We start from the raw sequence: 25,222 nt of genomic DNA on the forward strand, positions 1-25,222 counted from the left end.
GGTTGAAACTAATTTGTCACTTTACGGGAATTTCTATTGTGAAATATACAGTGAAGATTCTCTTGAGTTCAGCATTCATAAACCACCTTTTGCCAAGTGATGATTCAATTCTTCCACATCTTCTCTTTACTGATAGGACTGCAACATCTTTTTGTTTGAGCTGTCAAATCATTAAGACATCACTTAACTTAAAGTCATCTTTATTTTTTTGTCTGTTTTTTAAATTCTTATGCTCAAATACTAATATGCATTTTATGGCAGGTTAAGGTGACGATCAAGATGATTCAGGATGTGCTAGTATGATTTTTAAACACCAGAATGAAAACACAAAATTTTAATATTTTCTTGAAGAACTCTTATACACTCTTATGAATACAGCAATGAATCCATAGATTCCAGTTGGAAAAATAGTGCTAAATTGCCTTCTTGCTTTTTAATGCGTTCTATATTTATTTTACTGACTTTTAGGTTTCAAAAAATGTTTGTCACTCCATTTTATCTTCTCTATTGGCTTTATAGTTTTACCTTGGTGGTCACTCCACAGATTGCAGTATATATCCTTGGCTTATTACAACTTTACAGTTAGTATTTTACCAGTTAACAAAAAATATAAGCACCTTAAATGGTATAGTTTCATTATCCACTTACTCCTGCCCATTATGCTATTGTTGTCATATATTTTACTTCTATATATTTTGTAAACACCACAATACATTGTTGTTGTTTTCTGCTTTAAGTATTAGTATTTGGGGAAAAAAAAAAAAAAAAGCCTTTTACGCTTTTCTAGTGCTTTTATTCTTTCCAGCAGATAGATGTTTTCATTTGGGGTCTTTTATCTTTAACCTAAAAAACATCCTGTAGTATTTGTGTGTATGTGAGTCTTCTGGCAACAAATTCTCTCACCTTTCGTCTGTCTGAAATCTTTATTTAATCTTTATTTTTGAAGAATATTTTCACGGGTATAGAATTCTAGATTGTCAAGGCATCTCCTCCCCAGCCTGCCCCGGCCCCAGCATTTAAAGATGTTACTTCATTGACTTCTGCCATTCAGTGTTGTGCTTAGAAGTCCGGCATTTTTCTTATTTATGCTCCTCTGGTTGTTTTAATATTCTTTTTTTTTTTTTTTTTGGTTTTGAGCAGTTTGACTATGTGCCAAGTTTTGTTTTGTACTTTATTGCCTAGGATTTGCTATACTCCTTGAATCTGTGTGTTGATGTGTTTTGTCAGAAAATTTTCTTTTCTTTTTTTTGAGACAAGGTCTCACTTTCACCCAGGCTGAAGTGCAGTGGCATGATCAAAGCTCACTGCATTGTCAACCTCCTAGGTTTAAGAAATTCTCCCACCTCAGCCTCCCAAGTAGCTGGGACTACAGGTGCGTGCCACCACACCCAGCTAATTATTTTATTTTTCATAGAGACAAGGTCTCACTTTGTTGCCCAGGTTGGTATCAAGCTCTGGGCTCAAGCAGTCTTCCTGGCTCGGTCTCCTAAAGAGTTGTGATTACAGGCATGAGCCACTGTACTCGGCCAGAAAATTTTCAGTAATTATCTTTTTATGTCCTATTTTTTTCTCCTTTCTCCTTCCAGAACTTCAGTGACATGTATATTAGACCATTTTATATAGTTTCATGTGTCTCTCATGGCTCTTTTTTTTTTCTTTTGTTTTTCATTACTTTGTCTCTGTACTTTAGTATACCTATCTTCAAGGTTAGTGGTTCTTTCTTTGGCTTTGTCCAGTTTGCTGATAAGCCCATTCAATGAATTCTTAATTTCACATATTTTGATTTTTTTAGTTCTAGTGTGTCCAATTCGTTCTTTTTAGAGATTCCTTTTTTCTGCTAAAATTCTATATTTTTTCCTCTATTTTTTCTATCTTATAATCTATTCTTTTTTATACTTTGTAAATGTATTGTCAAATTATTATCTGTTAATTATGACATCTGGGTCATCTATAAGTTTGTTTTGTTTGTTTTTTCTCTTGGTCATCAGCTACTTCTCATGACTTTGTTATTTTTTTGGTTCTGTTATGAAGTGACTATTTGGAGTCAGGGTCTTGCTCTGTTACCCAGGCTGGAGTATAGCAGTGCAATCACGGCTCACTGCGGCCTCCAACTCCTGGGCTCAAGCAATCCTCCTACATCAGCCTTCTGAGTAGCTGGGACTACAGGCATGTACCACCACACCTGGCTAATTTTTTGTATTTTTAGTAGAGAGGAGGTCTTGTGATGTTACCCAGGCTGGTCTTGAACTCCTAGGCTCAAGCCATCCACTCACTTTGGCCTCCCAAAGTGCTGGGATTACAGTCTTAAGCCACTGCTCCAGGCCTATTTATTTATTTATTTTTAAAGGAATTTCAACTTTTAAATTCAAGGGGTACATGCCCAGGTTTGTTTCATGGGCATAATCATGATGCTGAAGTTTGAGGTATTATTGATCCCATCATGCAGGTACTGAGCATAGTACCCAATAGTTAGTTTTTCAGCCCTTGTTCCCCTCCCTCTCTCTTCCCCTTTGTAGTCCCCAGTGTCTGTTGTTGCCATTATTATGTTCATGAGTACCCAATGTTTGCCTACCACTTATAGGTAAGAACATGCAGTATTTGGTTTCCTGTTCCTGTGTGAATTTGCTTAGGAGAGTGACCTCCAGCTGTATCCATGTTGCTGCAAAGGACATGATTTTGTTCTTTTTTATGGCTGCATAGTATTCCATGGTATATATGTACATTTGCTTTATTCATTCTACTGTTGATGGGCACCTAGGTTGATTCCATGTCTTTGCTGTTGTGAATAGTGCTGTGGTAAACATAATGCATGCATGTGTCTCTTTGGTAGAACAATTTATTTTCTTTTGGATATATACCCAGTAATGGGATTGCTGGATCAAACAGTAGTTCTGTTTTAGTGTTTTGAGAAATCTCTAAACTGCTTTCCATGGTGGCTGAACTAATTTGCATTCCTGCAAATAACATATGAGCATTCCCTTTTCTCTGCAGCCTTGCCAGCATCTGTTGTTCTTAACTTTTTAGTAATAGCCATTCTGACTGGTATGAGATAGTATCTCATTGTACTTTTGATTTGCATTTCTCTAACAGTTCGTGGTGTTGAACATTTTTTCATATATTTGTTGGCTGCTTGCATGTCTTTTGAGAAGCGTCTGTTCATATCTTTTGCCCATTTTTAAATGTTTTTTCCCCCTGTTCAATTGTTTAAGTTCTTATCAATTCTGGATATTAGACCTTTGCTGAATGCATAATTTGTGAGTATTTTCTCCCATTCTGTAGGTTGTATGTTTTTTCTGTTGATAGTTTATTTTGCCATGCAGAAGCTCTCTAGTTTAAATAGGTCCCACTTGTCAATTTTTGTTTTTGTAGCAATTGCTTTTGAGGACTTAGTCATAAATCCCTTCCCAAGGCCAATGTCCAGAATGGTGATTCCTAGGTTTTCTTCTAGGATTCTTATAGTTTGAGATCTTAACTTTTCAATCCATATTAATTTTTGTATATGGTGAAAGGTAGGGATCCAATAATTCTTCTATATGTGGCTAGCAAGCCATCTTAGCACTATCGATTGAATAGGGAGTCTTTTCTCCATTGCTTTTGTCCACTTTGTTGAAGATCAGGTGGTTGTAGGTGTGCAGCTTTATTTCTGGGTTCTCTAGTCATTCTATTGGTCTGTGTCACTCTTTTTGTACCAGTAGCATACAGTTTTAGTTGCTGTAATCTTATAGTTTGAAGTTGGGTAAGGTGATTCCTCTGGCTTTGTTCTTTTTGCTTAGAATTGCTTTGGCTATTCAGGCTCTTTTTGGGTTCCATCTGAATTTTAGAATAATTTTTTTATAGTTTTGTGAAAACTAATCATGGTAGCTTGATAGGAATAGCAATGAATCTGTAGATTGCATTGGGCAGTATGGCCATTTTAACAATATTGATTCTTCCAATCAATGAGCATGGGATGTTTTTCCATTTGTGTCATCTGTGATTTCTTTCAGCAGTGTTCTGTAGTCCTCCTTGTAGAGATCTTCACCTCTTTGGTTAGACATATTCCTAGGGTGTGTGCATGTATGTGTGTGTGTATGTCTATTGTAAATGGAGTTGCTTTCCTTTTTTGTTTTTTTTTTTCTGATAAAGAGTCTCTGTTGCCCAGACTGGAGTGCAGTGGTGCAACCTCTGCTTACTGCAGCCTCCCGAGTAGCTGGAATTACAGGTGCATGCCACTACCGCCCAGCTAATTTTGTATTTTTAATAGAGATGGGGTTTCACCATGTTGGCCAGGCTGGTCTCGAACTTCTGACCTCAAATGATCCACCTGCCTCGGCCTCCCAACGTGCTGTGATTACAGACATGAGCCACCACACCCGACCGGATTGCATTCTTGATTTGACTTTCAGCTTGAATGCTATTGGTGTGTGGAAATGCTACTGATTTTTGTATATTGGTTTTGTTCCTGAAACTTTACCAAAGTCATTTATCAGTTTCAGGAGCCTCTTGGCAGAGTCTTGGGGTTTTCTAGGCATAGAATCATATTGTCAGAGAAGACAGATAGTTTGACTTCTTTTTCTATTTGGATGCCTTTTATTTCTTTCTCTTGCCTGATTGTTCTGGCTAGCACTTCCAACTTTAAGTTTTGATTGTATGTTAAACATTGTGTATAACATAATTGTACAGGCTAAGGTGTTTTGTTTGTTTGTTTGTTGTTTTTTGTTTTTTTGAGACGGAGTTTCACTCTTGTTGCCCAAGCTGGAGTACAGTGGTGTAGTCTTGACTCACTGCAAGCTCCACCTCCTGGGTTTAAGCGATTCTCCTGCCTCAGCCTATTGAGTAGCTGGGATTACAGGCACCCGCCACCGTGCCCGGATAATTTTTTGTATGTTTAGTAGAGACAGGGTTTTGCCATCTTGGGCAGGCTGGTCATGAACTCCTGACCTCAGGTGATCTGCCCACCTTGGCCTCCCAAAGTGCTGGGATTACAGATGTGAGCCACCGCACCTGGCCAGGTGGTATAATTTTCCTGCAGAAAAATCATGGTTTTTTCCCCCTATTTCAGGTAGCTAGATTGCATTGCTAATCAGTTCAATTGAGAGTTGACCTAAGTCAGAGTTTTGTTACAGCATTATTGAGCTGTAGTTTACTTCTGGTTTCAAATGTCTTCAGAGTAAGAATTGTCCTGCCATATGATTGGCCCTTCCCTGTAGTAGGATTTTGGGATCTAAGCATTCTGAAACTAAAGACATCTCTCTGTGTGTCTTTCCAGCTGAGCCCTTGGTCTCTTGTGTCACTACATGCTGAGCAAAAGCATGGATAGTGGGGAGAACCAGCTTGGCATTTGGGCTCCTCCAAATTCAAACATGTCACATAAGCCCACACAACCATTAAAATCTCTATTGGTTTCTTCTTTCTTTGGCTATGTCCTTCTGTCTATAGCAGGCCCAATCCAGTATCTACCATGTCCAGACTTAGAAAATGTCCCTGGGGTGAAAACAGCTGTTGCTTTGTGCTTACCTAGGAAAGGCTCATCATCCCTTTCTGAAACTGAGTTCTTTTATATTTATTTGCATACAAAGTACTTCTATGTGTTTAAATTTTTTATAATTTTAAAAACTTACTTGTTTATTTCTGGTTACTACAGTGTGAAGGATTGTCTGGCATGTCTTTCTATATCCTATCCAAAAGTGAAATTCTGGGAAACACTATTAAAAGGAGTTGTTTTCATGCAGCATACACCCAGTGCTATGAAGCTATGATCATTCATAACTTATAATAGGGAAGACTAATATATTAAAAGTGTTTTGAGTCTATACGTTTCTCCTCTTGATTTGAAAAAATAATAAAGTTTTAAGAAATAATAAACAATTAAGATTTTTTACTAGTAAATTTAAAATCTACACTTGTAAGACAGGTATGACATGATTTATAATATTGTGTGGTAGAAATGCATTACTTTTTTTTTTTCAGGAATTTTTAGAATGTGCTCATGAAGCCTGCAATGTACATAATCTTCAGCCTGTTAAATTTTTTCTTGAAAAAATAATTCAAACATATGAAATGATGATTGTTAGACATGGGTAAGATTATATATTGCTATAGTTAGATGTTATTTCTTGATTAAACTGTTAAAACAACTAAAATCCATGAACCAAAGACTTGGCAAACTGATTAGGTGAGCTTGAGAGCAACCCCCGCCCACCCCCAGCCCCTCAGTGGCTTAAAAGGCAAAGGTTTATTTCTCATACTACATGTCCAACAAGGGTTGGTAAGAAGTGCTCATTCAGTGAGCTAGCACTAATAAACACCACCATTTGCATAAAAACATACTCTTCCCTTCCCAGGGAGGCACCTAAAAGTTCTAATCAATAAATGAACCAGACTCAAAGTTCAGGATCCCTAGGTGACAATGCATGATAGCCTTTGTATCATATCTGGAAGCTGTTCCTCTTGATCCAGAGACCTACAACCTAGAAAGACAAGTTATCTTTTCTCCACAAACCCAGTGCACAATAGTGGGCTTACCAGAACAGGATTACCAGAGCAAACACTCTCATTCAGAAATTGAAGACTAGAAGACACAGCCAACACGTTCTGTGACAATTCTGAAATCCAGCTGGTCACGTGAGGGTCCCAATTCTAGAGATGGATTGATTGTGAAACTAATAGAGTTTAAACTTCAGGACCTCTCACTTGTAGGGCCTCATCCAAGGAGCCATAAGCATTTTGTATATGTGATTTATTATACAGGGTGTCATTAAAGTGGCTATGGACATTTCGTATTTATAATTATATAAGTAAAAGTTATATATGTTATATAAGTAAAGTTTTGTGTGTGTGTGTGTATATATATATATGTATATTTAAATTTACTTAGAGAGCCACCTTTCTTAAAATCTGGATCTGCTTATGCTTGATTTTTGCTACCTGGGAGAGACTTTCCAGTTTAATTCTTCATGGGCCTTAGTTTAACCTTCTGAGAGATCTTTCAATTTCCATTTTCTTCTCTGGGCACATGTGAAGTAGGCAATAGAGAAAACACTGTTCTTGGGAGCTGAGAAATGTTTTCAGCCTGCTTCCTGCCTGTAGAAAGTTGGGATCTCAATGGTCACAAATTTTTTTAAAGGTAGGGTTACAAAAACATTATGTAAATTTTTAAACAAATACAAAAATAGAGGGAATAGTACAATCAACCCGTATGCATCCAATACCCAAGGATCATTTTAAAAATTATTTATTATGTATTTTTGAGATGTAGTCTGTTGATATTGCCCAGGATGGTCTCAAACTCCAGGGCTCAAGCGATCCTCCCTCCTGAGCCTCCTGAGTAGCTGGGACTACAGGTGCGCACCACCACACCTAGTTCCCAAGGATTATTTAAGTCTTGAACATTCACATGTGTTTTAGACTAGACTCACAGTTTTTTTGGTCAGTAAACTCCCTCAAAGACAATCAGCTTTTTATCTATTTGATTCTAGGCAGCTCCATATTCCTATATCCATAACTACTGCCCTTATTAAGCCATACCTTTTAAAATTTCCTTGAAGTATCCTTGACCTTATCAGGCTTTATGGAGGGAGCCATAATCTTAGTCTGTTTTTCATGAATCATTTTATCCTCCTGAAATAATGATTACTGGGAATTATATTCTTTTTTTTTTTTTTTTTTTTGAGGCAGAGTCTTGGTGTATCACCCAGGCTGGAGTGCAGTGGCAAGATCTTGGCTCACTGCAACTTCCACCTCCTGGGTTCAAGTGATTCTCTTGCCTCAACCTCCTGAGTAGCTGGGACTACAGGGGCATGCCATCACACCCAGCTAATTTTGGTAGTTTTAGTAAAGGCAGGGTTTTGTCATGTTGGCCAAGCTGGTCTTGAACTCCTGACCTCAAGTGATCCACCCACCTTGGCCTCCCAGTGCTGGGATTACAGGCATGAGCCACCCGGCCCATATTAATTCTTCATGGGTTTTAATAATATGATACAACAACCCTACCCTTGATTTGATCCTTGATGCCAAACTGAGTTTTAATAGATTTTTGTTTAAAGATTTTCTTAATTTTATCTTTTACCAATTGCGAATGAGAATAACTTGATACATTCAATTCTAGAAGTCCCTGAATTTCTGGACTCCCTTTTTCACTCCTGCTTGCAAACTGGCCATTTTTTTTTCTGGGCTCATTTCTTTGTTATAGTTCTTTTTTAAATGAAACTAGTACCTGCCATTATATACTAATAACATTCTGTTTACTATCTTTTTCACCTGAAATTCTAATTTCCTTAGGTAATTAGCTATCTTCCAGGTAATCTCAAGGAATACATTTACCAAATGTTTCATCATTCATTGCATAACAATAATTGTCCATATCTTAGGTTCTGATAACAGTTAATTTGTCACTCATAACCTGGCCTTTAAGCCAATGCCACAGTAGGTTTTTTTAAATTATTATTATTATGGCAAGAACACCCTCCCCCCTTCTAGGTACCAATTTCTGTTATTAAGGATGGGCGAGGATATTCTGTAAGAACTGTCAACACCCAAATGTTAGTGATTTAAAAAACAAAGATTTATTTCTCATTTATACACGGTAGGTTACGAGGGCAGCCCTGCTCATTATGACCACTCAGGGCCCAGGCTGTTAGAGTAAGCACCACCTCAACATTGTGGGTCACAGCCATGCTAGAGGGAAAAGGGAGCTCTGTGAGGTCTCTAGCTGGCAATTACCTATCCCCGCTTGGAAGTAATGCCCTTCATTTCCATTTATTACTCATTGGTTAGAACTAGTTACCTAGTCTTTCCACAAGAGGGCCAGAAATCCTATATGTGCCAGGAGGGAGGAGATCCAGAAGTAGTTGGTAAAGAACACTAACAGTTTTATGGCAAATGAAGACTTTGGGAATATAAATCTTTCCCATTTCACTCCTTAGGGGGCTTCAGGTTTGTTTTTTTTAAGAGTACACAGATATTAAGTTTTCATTGCCATTTGAAGATTCTTTATTACATTCCCTTTTGGGGAAAATATTAGTGTGAAGAATTTGATTTAGAGTCAACCAGTTCAGAAATTAAATATGTTTTCTTCATGTCTGAGAAAAATTCATATTTTTCAAAAATTATAAGTAGTAATTATCACAGGGTAAAGTTTTATATACTGATATAAATTATTTAACTTTTTAAAGACTCTTATTGTATAATTATTTCTTTTCCTTCATAGATTTATGTTAGTAGGAGAGCCTTTTGCTGCTAAGACAAAAGTTCTGCATGTGCTGGCGGATACGCTAAGTTTAATGAATGAACATGGCTATGGAGAGGAAGAAAAGGTCATTTATAGAACTGTAAACCCCAAATCTATTACTATGGGCCAACTTTTTGGACAGTTTGACCCAGTGTCTCATGAGGTAAACTAAATATAAGTATTCCCAACTCTCTTATGGGAAGTGCGTGTTAAAACAAGAAATGTGAAGTATTTTCATAGTTTCACTCCTAAATCCAATTTTATGAGTCAAGCTTTCTAATTCTTTTTTTCCCCTCAGTGGACTGATGGTATTGTGGCTAACACTTTTAGAGAATTTGCCTTATCAGAAACATCTGACCGGAAATGGGTTGTATTTGATGGTCCTATTGACACTTTGTGGATAGAGAGCATGAACACAGTATTGGATGATAATAAAAAGGTAAATCATTGATCAAAAGAGAAGCAGATTCAGCCATGATTAAGCAATTTTATATGTTCAACAATTAATCAACTAGGACTCTATTTAAAATAAAGGATGCAGCAAGTTGAGTAGGTTTATAAATTCTCTTTTCAATGAAAACTGTGCTATAGTAAGTCCTTGGCTTAATTTTTTTTATAGAATGAAAGTATAGTGTATTAAAATTACTGTGTTAGCCAGAAGACATAGTAATCTAGGGTGAGAATAAGTTGTTAAGAGACTTCAGTCTTATGGTTTCTTATAGAACTTTAATATTTTAGGATAAAATAACAAAAGCCTAATTCCTTTTGAAAACATGGAATGCTTCAGTGTTTATATATAGTATATCACCTTAGGCGCTATGAGATATACAAAAGAACTAGAAAGTGAAAGTATTCTAATATTTATTTTAATTGAAAGACAACATATATAAGGTATAATATGTATGCCAATTTCAAGTGTAGATTCTATGATTTTCTAAATGTGTTTGTATGCTCACATAATCGTCACCCAAAAAATGACACATGAAATTTCCTATATCCTACAAGTTTCACTCATGTTCCTCCCTAGTTTGTTTATCTTCCTCCAGAGATAATCACTCTTCTGACTTCTATGATGAATTAGTTTTGCCAACTCTTGAACTTCATATATTGGAATCATACTCTTTAGTGTTTTTTTTAAATCAATGTATGTGTGATGTTCATATTGTTGTAGTTCAGTTTTGTTAACATTTCTTTTATATCTATATTTGTATCCTAGTGTCTGAATATATCACAAATTATTTCCGTACTTACATGAAATGACTGCCCTACTAAATAAGCAAACTCATTTAATTAGCATTTAAAGATATACTCAAGGCCGGGCTTGGTGACTCATGCCTGTTATCCCAGCACTTTGGGAGGCTAAGGCAGGTGGATCATTTGAGGTCAGGAGTTCGAGACCAGCCTGAGCAACATGGTGAAACCCTGTCTCTACTAAAATACAAAAAAAAAAAAAAAAATTAGCTGGGTGTGGTGGCACGTGCCTATAATCCCAGCTACTCAGGAGGCTGAGGCAGGAGAATCACTTGAACCCAGGGGCAGAGGTTGCAGTTAACCGAGATCACACCACTGCACTCCAGCCTGGGCGACAGAGTGAGACTCTGTCTCAAAAAAAAAAAAAAAAAAAAAGATATACTGAAGTACTTTGTCATAGGTGATTAGTCATTCACATTCCTTCTTTCATTCATTCAGTAATATTGGTTGAGCTGAGGGTGGAAAGTAAATGAAGAAGCAGGAAGGTTATTCTAATTGTAGAGTGAAGTCTAAGGGTTCAGAGCCAAGTGGATGGATTGTCTCTTACTGCATGAGAAGGAATTATGAAAAGACAGTTATAGGTGAGTGTATAGATTTGATCGTGGAAATTTGAAGGCAAATCCCTCTGATGATTTCTCTTTTCTTCGTGAAGTGATGGGCCTTGGTTCTTTGCAAAATTGAGGATAAAGGAAGAGATTTAAATTAGCCATTGTGGAAGATGGGAAAGAGAGCTATCTAGGAAAACATAGAAGGATTTCTGGCTAGCACTGAGAGCCTGATTGAGTAGAAGACCGTAAGTTATTATTAGTAGTACCAAGGTCTGCCTTTGTGAGATACTCTCTGCCAGTCTAAGCAGCTTAGGCATAGGTAATATTGCAGGCCTGGAAATATAGTAAGACTTTAAAGATATTGACATGAGAATGGTAGAAGCACTAGACCACAGGACAGAAGCTACCTAATGAAAGAAGTGAAAACATCAGGGATGTGAAAAATCTTGTGAAAATGAGCAAGTATAGTAGGAGACAATGAATGAAATAACTGGATGGATTGGAGGCTGTGGGCAGAGACTGAGATACTTGAATTTAATACTTCAGAATTGTGTAGTATTTCTGGAGAGAAGGTCCCAGATACATAAAGTGGACAGCTGGAGTGGAGCAAGGTGGTCAAGAATCTGATGGGCTGCTGTGTTGAGATTCTCAGTCTTTATAAACACCAGATCAGGCCAGAGTTATAGTAGAGAAAGAGATTAGGCCAAGTTCCAAGGACTTTAGCTATTGAGGAGGGAATCATTGGGTGCTGTTGAGTGGCAGGAAAAAAGCAGGGGTTGTCAAGGGTTGTAACTGGGGTGGAATAGAAGTAGTTGGGAAACAACACAGGGCAGTGAGGAGGATGCTGACCCTACCTTTCAAATTTTTGGAGAGTTAGGAGGATGTCTGCTGAAATAATCTGGTCAAAGATTGAAAGTATTCTAGACGAGTACGTCCAGTAGAACTTTTTACAATACTGCAACTATCTGCGTTCTCTGAGAAGGTAGCCACTAGCCACATGTGGCTTACTGAGCATTTGAAGTGTGGCTTAGTGCAGTTGAAGAACTGAATTTTAAATTTTATTTAGTTTTGGTTAAAATTAAATATAAATAGCCATATATGGCTAGCAGCTACTATATTGGACAATCCACCTCTAGATCATTCATTTATTTTACAGCTAAGAAACGGAATCCACAAATGTTAAATTTCTCATTGTTGACATGTGATTAGATAGGGGCAAAACTGGAACTAAAAGTGATGATTGTAAAAGCAGAAAGGAAGCACTGAAAACTAAATGTAGAAGAATTTAAAAGACTTAGTAATAAGTTAATTTAGGTATCAACTTAATAATAATTATTAATACTATTAAAAGTTAATGATAATTCCAAAGGTGCAAGCCAAACAGATTGAGGAGATAGGATGGCTTTAATAATAGACAAGATAGAAATTCGAGGGAAAGGAAGCAGTGGATAAATTTAGTTTTTGACATGTTCGATAAAAGAAGAAATGTTTTAGATTAAGAGAGACCAAGGAGACATAAAAAACTCAAGGCATAGTCTTGGATTGAATTTTGCTTTCAACTGAGGAAATTTGAATATTGACTGAGTATTAGATGATAATAAAGAATTATTAATTTTGTTAGGTGTGATAATGTTATTGTGATTACATAGAAAATATACTTATTTTTTGGAGACATTGGCACTTGGATGTGAAATGCCATGATGTCTATAATGCTCTTTAAAATGTTTTTTTAAAAGGGCAATGGCAGTATGGCAAAATCTTAACATTGATTAAATCTAGGAGCTGGGTATATGAGTACTCATGCTATTCTCTATTTTCTGTTTTTTAATTTAATAAAAAGGTCTATGGTCACTTTATAAATTCAGGAGTATTTCACTTAATTTTCTTAATAGCTGATATTTGTATAGGATTTTATAGGTTTTGGACTTTGTCTTATAGTCCCCCTTCCCACAGTTATACAAGAGAGATATTATCCCTGTTCTATAGATGAAGAGACTGAGACTCGGAGATGTTAAGTATTTGCTTAACAGTAATAATTAACAGGGCTAGACCTAGAATTAAGATTTTCTGGCTTCCATTCTAATTCTTAGTCCATTATATCACAGGAGCTACTTTATCTTATACATAGTATAAATTGTTATCTGAGAAACTTGAAATTTAAAAAAATAAATGTTTGAAAAATAATTGCCTTTAGCTTTGCCTTATGAGTGGAGAAATCATTCAGATGTCCCCCCAAATGAGCCTCATCTTTGAAACAATGGACCTTTCCCAGGCATCCGTAAGTTCATAATTTAATACAATAGCAGTTTGTTCATTTCTTCATTCTTTAATTTAGCCAATAAGTATTTTTTATTATATGTCAGAAAATGGGTTAGGCACTGGGAATACAAAGATGAATAAGACACAGTTTATACTTGTTTAGGGAGAATGAGAAGCATGTTAATAAATAATCCCAATACACAGCTACATGTTAGTGCTTTAAGAGTGTGAAGAGGATGGCTGGGCACGGTGGCTCACGCCTGTAATCCCAGCACTTTGGGCAGATCACCTGAGGTGGGAAGTTCAAGACCAGCCTGACCAACATGGAGAAACCCCGTCTCTACTAAAAACACAAAATTAGCCAGGCGTGGTGGTGCATACCTGTAATCCCAGCTACTCGTGAGGCTGTGGCAGGAGAATCGCTTGAACCAGGAGGCGGAGGTTGCAGTGAGCTGAGATTGCACCATTGCACTCCAGCCTGGGCAACAAGAGCAAAACTCCGTTTCAAAAAAACAAAAAAAAAGTGTGGAGAGGAGTGAGCATCTGTGAGGAGGATGGATAGAGGAGCACCATGGAAGGTAACTGAGTGTTTGGTCTGATTTTGAGGAAGATGTAAGATTTCTCCAGGGAGATTGGATTTGGAAATCCTAGGCGTTTCCAAATCAAGATAATGTTTAAAGATATGGAGCCTTTACATGTCTGGGAAACTGAACTGCAAATAGTTTTCTGTATGGGGAACGTCTAGACTGTGTGAAGCTCTGTGAGGCAGATGGGAGCTAGATTATGAAGGATCTCATAAGTCATCCTAAGAAGTAGTTAATAATTGCCAGGTGCCACTGGTATAAAAGCAACTGTGCCAAAAGAAAATTGTGTCTTTTTTCCCTAGCCTGCCACTGTAAGCCGTTGTGGTATGATTTATTTGGAGCCCTCACAGTTAGGATGGGAACCGCTTGTGTCTTCTTGGTTGAATTCACTGAAAGGACCTCTGTGTGAACCAGAACATCAAGCTCTTCTGAAAGGACTTTTTGCCTGGTTAATACCACCCTCTTTAAAGCAGCGTAAGAAAAAATGCAAGGTAATCCTATACTTCTCTGACCTATTCAAGTTTCTTTGTTTCCATTCAACTTGACTAAGTCTAAAGTCACAGTGGTTGGTAGAATGAATAACTAAAACCAGTTTGTCCTTATGCATTTACTATCCACTGTTGATTTTATATTGCTCAAGTTATAGCCGAATAACTCAGGGGTTGAATTTATTCCCGCTAAACTATTTGTATACAACCATAGTGTCTGAAGCTTTACAAATTCTAATTACTTTTCGTATTTCAAATTATTTTAAATATGTGCCTCTAAAAACTCACTTGTATATTTAGTGAGTTTATGAGTTATTTAATATTTAGTATTGTATGAGAAAACTTTACATATTGTATTAGCTTCCCAGGGCTGTCATAACAAATTGCCACAAACTTGATGGCTAAAGCTACAGACACAGTGGCTCACTCCTATAATCCCAGCACACTTTGGGAAGCCGGGATGGACAGATCACTTGAAGACAGGAGTTTGAGACTAGTCTGGCCAATATGGTGAAACCCTGTCTCTACTAAAGATATAAAAATTAACCAGGCATGGTGGTGCATGCCTGTAATCCCAGCTACTCAGGAGGCTGAGGCAGGAGAATCACTGGAAGCCAGGAGATGGAGGTTGCAGTGAGCCAGGATCACGCCACTGTACTCCAGCTTGGGCAACAGAGCGAGACTCCGTCTCAAAAAAAACCCCCAAAACCCAGAAAACACCCCAAAACCAGAAATTGACTCTCTCACAGTTCTGGAGACCAGAAGTCCGAAATCAGGATGTTTATAGGGCTATACTTCCTCAGAAGCTCTAAGGGAGACTCTTTCCTTACCTCATCCAGATTCTGGTAACCTCAAGTGTTCCTTTGCTTGTGGTTACATAACTGCAACCTTTTCTTCTATGTTCACATGGCCTTCTTTTTTTTTTTTATTTTTTAATTTTATTTATTTATTTTTGAGACAGAGTCTTGCTCTGTCACCCAGGCTGGAGTGCAGTGGCGCGATCTTGGCTCACCGCAACCTCTGTCTCCCAGTTGAAGCAGTTCTCCTGCCTCAGCCTCCTGAGTAACTGGGATTACAGGCACGTGCCACCACACCCAGCTAATTTTTTAATATTTTTAGTAGAGACAGGATTTCTCCATGTTGGCCAGGCTGGTCTTGAACTCCTGACTTCAGTTGATCCACCCACCTCGGCCTCCCAAAATTCTGGGATTACAGGCATGAGCAATTGCACCTGGCCAATCTTCACATGGCTTTCTACTCCACATGTCTCTTCTCCATGTGACACTTATAAAGACTTAGATGTAGCACCCACCAGATAATCCAGAATGATGTCTTCCTCCTGAGATTTTTAACTTAATTGCTTCTTCGGAGACCTTTTTCCATATAAGATCACATTTATAGATTCCTCAGATTAGAACATGGAAATATCTTTTTGGGGACCATTGTTCAACCACTACCACCATCACCTACACACACACACACATATTAGCTTCTTACATGTAAATAAATACATTGATATAGAGAGGGGAAAAGAGATACTCGGTTTTATCATAAAATGTTGTTTTAGGGATAGAAAAAAGTGCCATTTAAAAGAAAAAATGAACAATTCCACTTTATGAAGAGTCTGTATAGTGTCTTCATAGAGAAAATAGACAAAGTCCCTTGCAGTTTTAAAGCTCTAATGCTATATGTTGTAAATAATACAAAATAGTCTCCACCTTTCCACGTAATGAGTAATGGATTTTCTTCTCATAGTTCATTCTCATACAGTCAGTCCCCAGACTTTTTTTTTTTTTTTTTTTTTTTTTTGAGACAGAGTCTCGCTCTGTCACCCAGACTGGAGTACAGTGGCGCGATCTCAGCTCACTGCAAGCTCCGCCTCCCGGGTTCACGCCATTCTCCTGCCTCAGCCTCCCGAGTAGCTGGGACTACAGGTGTCCGCCACCATGCCCGGCTAATTTTTTGTATTTTTAGTAGAGACGGGGTTTCACTGTGTTAGCCAGGATGATCTCGATCGCCTGACCTCGTGATCCACCCGCCTTGGCCTCCCAAAGTGCTGGGATTACAGGTGTGAGCCACTTTTTTTTTTGAGATAGAGTCTTTGTCTCCCAGGCTGGAGTGCAGTGGCACTCCACCTTTCCTCCACCTTTCAGATTCAAGTGATTCTCGTGCCTGAGCCTCCCAGATAACTGGGATTACAGGCGCAATTACAGGTGCACACCACCACACCTGGCTAATTTTTTTTTTTTTTTTTTTTTTGTAGAGATGAGGTTTTGCTGAGTTGGCCAGGCTGGTCTTGAACTCCTGGCCTGAAGCATTCTGCCAACCTCAGCCTCCCAAAGTGCTGGAATTACAGGCGTGAGCCACTTGGCCCAGGCCCCAGGATCTATTGATTTTCCCTTCTTGATAATGTTTATACCTGTCTTCTTTCCATCCATGTTTCTGCAGCCACCTCCTCACCCCACCCTTCCCGTTATAGTATCCCAGTTCTGACCACCATCACTTCCTACCTGAATCAATACAACAGAGCTGCTCTGGTCCAGTCTACATCCTGCTACAGAATGAAGTTTCCAAAACACAAATCCTTTCTGTCTATTCCTTTATTTAAAATCCTCCGTTGGAACTCTCTTCCTCTTGTAATTAAGTCCTGAAAACAGCATATAAAAACCTTTTAGGATCTGACTCTTGTCTATTTCTCAAGCCTATTTTTGGGGCATTCCTCCTTCATAACCTATTTTCATAACCTACAGAATCCCCTTCATAATCTGTGTCTGCTCACATCTCCATTTCTTTGTATACATTCCCCTGCCTTGAATATCCTTCCCTTGTTCACCTGGCAAACTTACATTTTCCTTCTAAATTCGGCTCAGCTATTATTACTTCCTCCAGGAAGCCCTCCTTGATGTATCTCTCTCCCGTTTTCCTCTTTTTGTACTCCTCCAATTGTTTATCCCAAGCACTCTAGTAGCCTCCTCCTACCCTGAGACTTTTTCTGTCATATCATTATTATATTATTTTTGTCTATTTAATTTTAATATCACCCATTTTTAGGGATTCTGTCTTTTATTTCCATATCTCTTAGCTTGCCACATAGGTATAGTGTGTTTTTCATAAATGTTTGTTGAATAAATAAATGAATGAATGGCTCTTAGAGACTTCATTTCTGCTATCCTTAGAACATTGTTTATTCTCTTACAGTAGCTAGTTTTCATTTATCAGAGAATTTAGAATGTGTTATGTGCAATTGTACAGTTATGTATAATTGTGTAATGTAATATGGGAAACTAAAATATTTGAGAAATGTTTTATCATGCCTACTTAAAGTTTTTAAGTTTAAATATTATAAAGATCTTATGAGGCTAGGTGTGGTGGCTCATGCCTGTCATCCCAGCACTTTGGGAGGCTGAGGCAGGAGGATTGCCTGAGTCTAGGAGGTTGAGGCTGCACTGAGCTGTGATCACACCACTGTACTCTAGCCTGGGCAACAGAGTGAGACCCTATCTAAAAAAAAAAAAATTAGCCTGGGGGTGTGCACCTATAGTCCTAACTACTTAGGAGGCTGAGGTAGGAGGATCCCTTAAGCCCAGGAGTTGGAGGCTGCAGTGAGCTATGATTGTGCAACTGGACTCCAGCCTGGGTGACAGAGTGAGACCCCATCTCAAAAAAACAAACAAACAAACAAACAAACAAAAAACTTATTAAAACCATGTATGCCTTTATCAGTTTTTAAAAATAAAATGTTTATCTTCTTATTTTCTAAATAAGATGAAAATTAAAGTTATCTTATTTTCACCTTGCAGGAACTGATTCCTACCAGCAATAGCAATGTGGTTGTATCTCTCACACGCCTCTTTGAAGTGCTACTTTGTAATGTGGTAGAAAATGATCCTACTAGCAAGCACATTCGTGTTTGGATTATGGTTGGTTTTATACTTTATGTAGTTTTAAATTACAGAATAAATTATGCTTCTGGTACATGATGTTTCTATTGAGAAAAACATGGTAAGATCCAAAGCTGTTTTTTTTGGTGAGTATTAAAAGAATAGCTTGATACACTAAAGTTGCCCTGACACCTGGTATTCTGATATTAAAAAGCACTTTAAAGAAATTAAAATGTCAGAAGGAACCAAACCTATCCTTTTTTTTTTTTTTTTTTTTTTTTTTGAGATAGCAGAATCTCACTCTGTCACCCAGGCTGGAATGCAGTGGTGTGATCTTAGCTCACTGTAACCTCCACCCTTCTCCCCAAGGTTCAAGTGGTTCTCCTGCCTCAGCCTCCCAAGTAGCTGAGATTACAGGTGCCTGCCACCGTGCCTGGCTAATTTTTGTATTTTTAGAAGACACGGAGTTTCACCATCTTGGCCAGGCTGGTCTTGAACTCCTGACCTCGTGATCCAACTGCCTTGGCCTCCCAAAGCTGGTATTACTAGTGTGAGCCACTGCACCTGGCAATTATCCTGTTTGTTTGTTTTTGTTGTTTTGTTGTTTGAGACAGAATCTTGCCCTGTTGCCCAGGCTGGAGTGCAGTGGTGTGATCTCGGCTCACTGCATCCTCTGCCTCCTGAGTTCAAGCGATTCTCCTGCCCCAGCCTCCTGAGTAAGCTGGAATTACAGGCGCATGCCACCAAGCCGAGCTAATTTATTTTATCTTTAGTAGAGATGGGGTTTCACCATGTTGGCCAGGCTGGTTTCCAACTCCTGACCTCAGGTGATCTGCCCACCTTGGTCTCCCAAAGTGCCAGGATTACAGGCGTGAGCCACCACGCCCGGCCAACTATCCTATTATTTATGAAAGATTACAATTTTATCAACAATGAGATGATGTAATATTAAACAAATTTGGACATTAGGTGAATTAATTTTATTAATTAATTAATGTTAAACCAGCATGTAGACAGCATAAAAGCTAGCTATGAAAGACCAGGAGTAGGCCGGGTGATGTGGCTCATGCCTGTAATCCCAAAACTAGTGTTTTAGCTTTCTTCCATATCTATCAGTGTTACCGTTTATAAAAGAATCACAGGAATAGTTTACCTATATAACCTTCAAGTTTCATTTTTCCTGAACATTTTATTCTGTTGGTAAACCTAAAACCTAAATGTTTTAAGTGGTTCAGAATCACTTCAAGAGAGTTATATAGATTGATACCTAGGTGAAATTTTTCTCTGAATATATATTTACTTTTGGACTAGATAAGGCATGTACCTAAAGTACAATTCAAAAGGCAAAAGTGGGTTTTCCCCACTTTTCCATAGCAGTCCCCCAGCCACGCTGAAGGCAGCTAATATTACCAGTGCCCTATATAGAATTCTAGAAGTATTTTATGCACACACTCTTTTACATGTATACATTTTAAAATACATTAGCATACATTATGTACTGATTTGCATCATTTCTCCATTGTAATATGTCATTTTCATATTAGTGCTTATAGAGTGACCTTCTTTTTTAACAGCTGTGTGTATTTCAGTGTATTAGAATCCAATTAAGCAGACCATTACTGAAGAACAATTTGGGTTGCTTTTGATCTTTTGCTATTACAAATAGTGCTGCAGTGAATATTCTTGTACATGTATCATTTTCACAGGTGGAAATATATTTGAGTATAAACTCCCACAAGAGAAATTCCTAGGTTATTTGGGAAGGACATTTTATTTATTTATTTTTATGTTTAAAAATATTTTGTAGAGATGGGGTCTTACTATGTTCCCCAGGCTGGTCTCAAATTCCTGGCCTCAAGCAATCCTTCTACCTTGGCCTTCCAAAGCTCTGGGTTTACAGGTGTGAACCACTGTACCCCGCCAGTATGGGCATTTAAAATTTTGATAGAGGCTGGGCGCGGTGTCTCATGCCTGTAATCCCAGCACTTTGGGAGGCCAAGGTGGGTGGATCACGAGGTTAGGAGATCGAGACCATCCTCGCTAACATGGTGAAACCCCATGGTCGTGGGCGCCTGTAGTCCCAGCTACTTGGGAGGCTGAGGTAGGAGAATAGCTTGAACCTGGGAAGCAGAGGTTGCAGTGAGCTGAGATCGCACCACTGCACTCCAGCTTGGGTGAGAGAGTGAGACTTCATCTCAAAATAGAAAAAAAAAAATTTTTTTTTATAGATATTGAGCCAGGCATGGTAACTTATGCCTGTAATCTTAGCACTCTAGGAGGCTGAGGCGGGTGGATTGCCGAGTCTAAGAGTTCAAGACCAGCCTGAGTAACATAGCAAAACCCCATCTCTACTTAAAGAACAAAAACAAAAAATTAGTCAGGCTTTGTGGTGTATGTCTGTAGTCCCAGCTACTTGGGAGGCTGAGACACAAGAATCACCTGAACTGGGGAGGTTGAGGTTGCAGTGAGTTGAGATGGTGCCCCTGTTCTCCAGCCTGGGCAACCAGAGTGAGACCCTGTCTCAAAAAAAAAAAGAAAGAAAGACATGTATTTTGATAAAAATTGCCAGAGAAATGATTATGTGGCTTAGCGGTGCTCCATTCCACTTTATTTACATTTATGACCTTGTTCAAGTAGGTTGAGCACATCCTAATATATTGAATTTTGGTTACTTTTCTTCTAAAATGCCTTTTAAAATAATTGCTATAAGTTAACATTTTTCTCCACCAACAGGCTTGCTTTATATTCTCTTTGATTTGGTCGATTGGAGGAAGTTGTGATACAGATGGCCGTCATGTTTTTGATGCTTTCATACGATTAATCATACTGGGAAAAGATGAAGAAAACCCAGTGCCAGATTCTGTGGGTAAATGGGAATGCCCATTTGATGAAAAAGGCCTGGTCTATGACTACATGTATGAGGTATGACGTAAAAAGCTTGGTATGGTAAGATAAAACACAAAGGCTTGGATCAGCAGACAAAGCTCCTGGGTTTCCATCCTAGAGTTATTTTGACTCCTGTGGTGAGCTTTTTAAGCCCCCTTCTTTTTAGTTTCACCTCCCATAACTTGTTGGCTGTATAAATAAATTTGCTTTAATAATATATTTTTTTTCTATTAATTAGATTTTTTTAATTAATTTATTATTATTATACTTTAAGTTGTAGGGTACATGTGCATAACGTGCAGGTTTGTTACATATGTATACTTGTGCCATGTTGGTGTGCTGCACCCATCAACTCGTCATTTACATCAGGTATAACTCCCAATGCAATCCCTCCCCCCTCCCCCCTCCCCATGATAGGCCCCGGTGTGTGATGTTCCCCTTCCTGAGTCCAAGTGATCTCATTGTTCAGTTCCCACCTATGAGTGAGAACATGCGGTGTTTGGTTTTCAGTTCTTGTGATAGTTTGCTAAGAATGATGGTTTCCAGCTGCATCCATGTCCCTACAAAGGACACAAACTCATCCTTTTTTATGGCTGCATAGTATTCCATGGTGTATATGTGCCACATTTTCTTAATCCAATCTGTCACTGATGGACATTTGGGTTGATTCCAAGTCTTTGCTATTGTGAATAGTGCTGCAATAAACATACGTGTGCATGTGTCTTTATAGCAGCATGATTTATAATCCTTTGGGTATATACCCAGTAATGGGATGGCTGGGTCATATGGTACATCTAGTTCTAGATCCTTGAGGAACCGCCATACTGTTTTCCATAATGGTTGAACTAGTTTACAATCCCACCAACAGTGTAAAAGCGTTCCTATTTCTCCACATCCTCTCCAGCACCTGTTGTTTCCTGACTTTTTAATGATTACCATTCTAACTGGTGTGAGGTGGTATCTCATTGTGGTTTTGATTTGCATTTCTCTGATGGCCAGTGATGATGAACATTTTTTCATATGTCTGTTGGCTGTATGAATGTCTTCTTTTGAGAAATGTCTGTTCATATCCTTTGCCCACTTTTTGATGGGGTTGTTTGTTTTTTTCTTGTAAATTTGTTTGAGTTCTTTGTAGGTTCTGGATATTAGCCCTTTGTCAGATGAGTAGATTGCAAAAATTTTCTCCCATTCTGTAGGTTGCCTGTTCACTCTGATGGTAGTTTCTTTTGCTGTGCAGAAGCTCTTTAGTTTAATGAGATCCCATTTGTCAATTTTGGCTTTTGCTGCCGTTGCTTTTGGTGTTTTAGACATGAAGTCTTTGCCCATGCCTATGTCCTGAATGGTACTACCTAGGTTTTCCTCTAGGATTTTTATGGTATTAGGTCTAACATTTAAGTCTCTAATCCATCTTGAATTAATTTTCGTATAAGGAGTAAGGAAAGGATCCAGTTTCAGCTTTCTACTTATGGCTAGCCAATTTTCCCAGCACCATTTATTAAATAGGGAATCCTTTCCCCATTTCTTGCTTCTCTCAGGTTTGTCAAAGATCAGATGGCTGTAGATGTGTGGTATTATTTCTGAGGACTCTGTTCTGTTCCATTGGTCTATATCTCTGTTTTGGTACCAGTACCATGCTGTTTTGGTTACTGTAGCCTTGTAGTATAGTTTGAAGTCAGGTAGCGTGATGCCTCCAGCTTTGTTCTTTTGACTTAGGATTGTCTTGGAGATGCGGGCTCTTTTTTGGTTCCATATGAACTTTAAAGCAGTTTTTTCCAATTCTGTGAAGAAACTCATTGGTAGCTTGATGGGGATGGCATTGAATCTATAAATTACCTTGGGCAGTATGGCCATTTTCACGATATTGATTCTTCCTATCCATGAGCATGGTATGTTCTTCCATTTGTTTGTGTCCTCTTTTATTTCACTGAGCAGTGGTTTGTAGTTCTCCTTGAAGAGGTCCTTTACATCCCTTGTAAGTTGGATTCCTAGGTATTTTATTCTCTTTGAAGCAATTGTGAATGGAAGTTCATTCCTGATTTGGCTCTCTGTTTGTCTGTTACTGGTGTATAAGAATGCTTGTGATTTTTGCACATTAATTTTGTATCCTGAGACTTTGCTGAAGTTGCTTATCAGCTTAAGGAGATTTTGGGCTGAGACAATGGGGTTTTCTAAATATACAATCATGTCATCTGCAAAGAGGGACAATTTGACTTCTTCTTTTCCTAACTGAATGCCCTTGATTTCTTTCTCTTGCCTAATTGCCCTAGCCAGAACTTCCAACACTATGTTGAATAGGAGTGGTGAGAGAGGGCATCCCTGTCTTGTGCCAGTTTTCAAAGGGAATGCTTCCAGTTTTTCCCCATTCAGTATGATATTGGCTGTGGGTTTGTCATAAATAGCTCTTATTATTTTGAGGTACGTTCCATCAATACCGAATTTATTGAGCGTTTTTAGCATGAAGGGCTGTTGAATTTTGTCAAAAGCCTTTTCTGCATCTATTGAGATAATCATGTGGTTCTTGTCTTTGGTTCTGTTTATATGCTGGATTATGTTTATTGATTTGCGAATGTTGAACCAGCCTTGCATCCCAGGGATGAAGCCCACTTGATCATGGTGGATAAGCTTTTTGATGTGTTGTTGAATCCGGTTTGCCAGTATTTTATTGAGGATTTTTGCATCGATGTTCATCAGGGATATTGGTCTAAAATTCTCTTTTTTTGTTGTGTCTCTGCCAGGCTTTGGTATCAGGATGATGTTGGCCTCATAAAATGAGTTAGGGAGGATTCCCTCTTTTTCTATTGATTGGAATAGTTTCAGAAGGAATGGTACCAACTCCTCCTTGTACCTCTGGTAGAATTCGGCTGTGAATCCATCTGGTCCTGGACTTTTTTTGGTTGGTAGGCTATTAATTATTGCCTCAATTTCAGAGCCTGCTATTGGTCTATTCAGGGATTCAACTTCTTCCTGGTTTAGTCTTGGAAGAGTGTAAGTGTCCAGGAAATTATCCATTTCTTCTAGATTTTCCAGTTTATTTGCGTAGAGGTGTTTATAGTATTCTCTGATGGTAGTTTGTATTTCTGTGGGGTCGGTGGTGATATCCCCTTTATCATTTTTAATTGCATCGATTTGATTCTTCTCTCTTTTCTTCTTTATTAGTCTTGCTAGTGGTCTGTCAATTTTGTTGATCTTTTCAAAAAACCAACTCCTGGATTCATTGATTTTTTGGAGGGTTTTTTGTGTCTCTATCTCCTTCAGTTCTGCTCTGATCTTAGTTATTTCTTGCCTTCTGCTAGCTTTCGAATGTGTTTGCTCTTGCTTCTCTAGTTCTTTTAATTGCGATGTTAGAGTGTCAATTTTAGATCTTTCCTGCTTTCTCTTGTGGGCATTTAGTGCTATAAATTTCCCTCTACACACTGCTTTAAATGTGTCCCAGAGATTCTGGTATGTTGTATCTTTGTTCTCATTGGTTTCAAAGAACATCTTTATTTCTGCCTTCATTTCGTTATGTACCCAGTAGTCATTCAGGAGCAGGTTGTTCAGTTTCCATGTAGTTGAGCGGTTTTGATTGAGTTTCTTAGTCCTGAGTTCTAGTTTGATTGCACTGTGGTCTGAGAGACAGTTTGTTATAATTTCTGTTCTTGTACATTTGCTGAGGAGTGCTTTACTTCCAATTACGTGGTCAATTTTGGAGTAAGTACGATGTGGTGCTGAGAAGAATGTATATTCTGTTGATTTGGGGTGGAGAGTTCTATAGATGTCTATTAGGTCTGCTTGCTGCAGAGATGAGTTCAATTCCTGGATATCCTTGTTAACTTTCTGTCTCGTTGATCTGTCTAATGTTGACAGTGGAGTGTTGAAGTCTCCCATTATTATTGTATGGGAGTCTAAGTCTCTTTGTAAGTCTCTAAGGACTTGCTTTATGAATCTGGGTGCTCCTGTATTGGGTGCATATATATTTAGGATAGTTAGCTCTTCCTGTTGAATTGATCCCTTTACCATTATGTAATGGCCTTCTTTGTCTCTTTTGATCTTTGATGGTTTAAAGTCTGTTTTATCAGAGACTAGTATTGCAACCCCTGCTTTTTTTTGTTCTCCATTTGCTTGGTAAATCTTCCTC

The 25,222-nt window shown here is 38.3% G+C and overlaps 1 protein-coding gene across 1 annotated transcript in view; it reads left to right on the plus strand.

Moving 5' to 3' along the window:
- DNAH12 (dynein axonemal heavy chain 12) overlaps positions 1–25,222 on the plus strand; it is a 255,190-nt gene that overhangs the window by 112,419 nt on the left and 117,549 nt on the right. Inside the window, exons 32-38 of the mRNA XM_031663269.1 lie at positions 5,950–6,059; positions 9,188–9,371; positions 9,507–9,647; positions 13,202–13,285; positions 14,153–14,341; positions 18,139–18,258; positions 20,953–21,141. Coding sequence (XP_031519129.1) covers positions 5,950–6,059; positions 9,188–9,371; positions 9,507–9,647; positions 13,202–13,285; positions 14,153–14,341; positions 18,139–18,258; positions 20,953–21,141 — 1,017 coding nt within the window. The remainder of the gene's footprint in view (positions 1–5,949; positions 6,060–9,187; positions 9,372–9,506; positions 9,648–13,201; positions 13,286–14,152; positions 14,342–18,138; positions 18,259–20,952; positions 21,142–25,222) is intronic.

This window comes from Papio anubis, chromosome 2 (genome assembly GCF_008728515.1).
Source record: "Papio anubis isolate 15944 chromosome 2, Panubis1.0, whole genome shotgun sequence".
Lineage (NCBI taxonomy): Eukaryota > Metazoa > Chordata > Mammalia > Primates > Cercopithecidae > Papio > Papio anubis.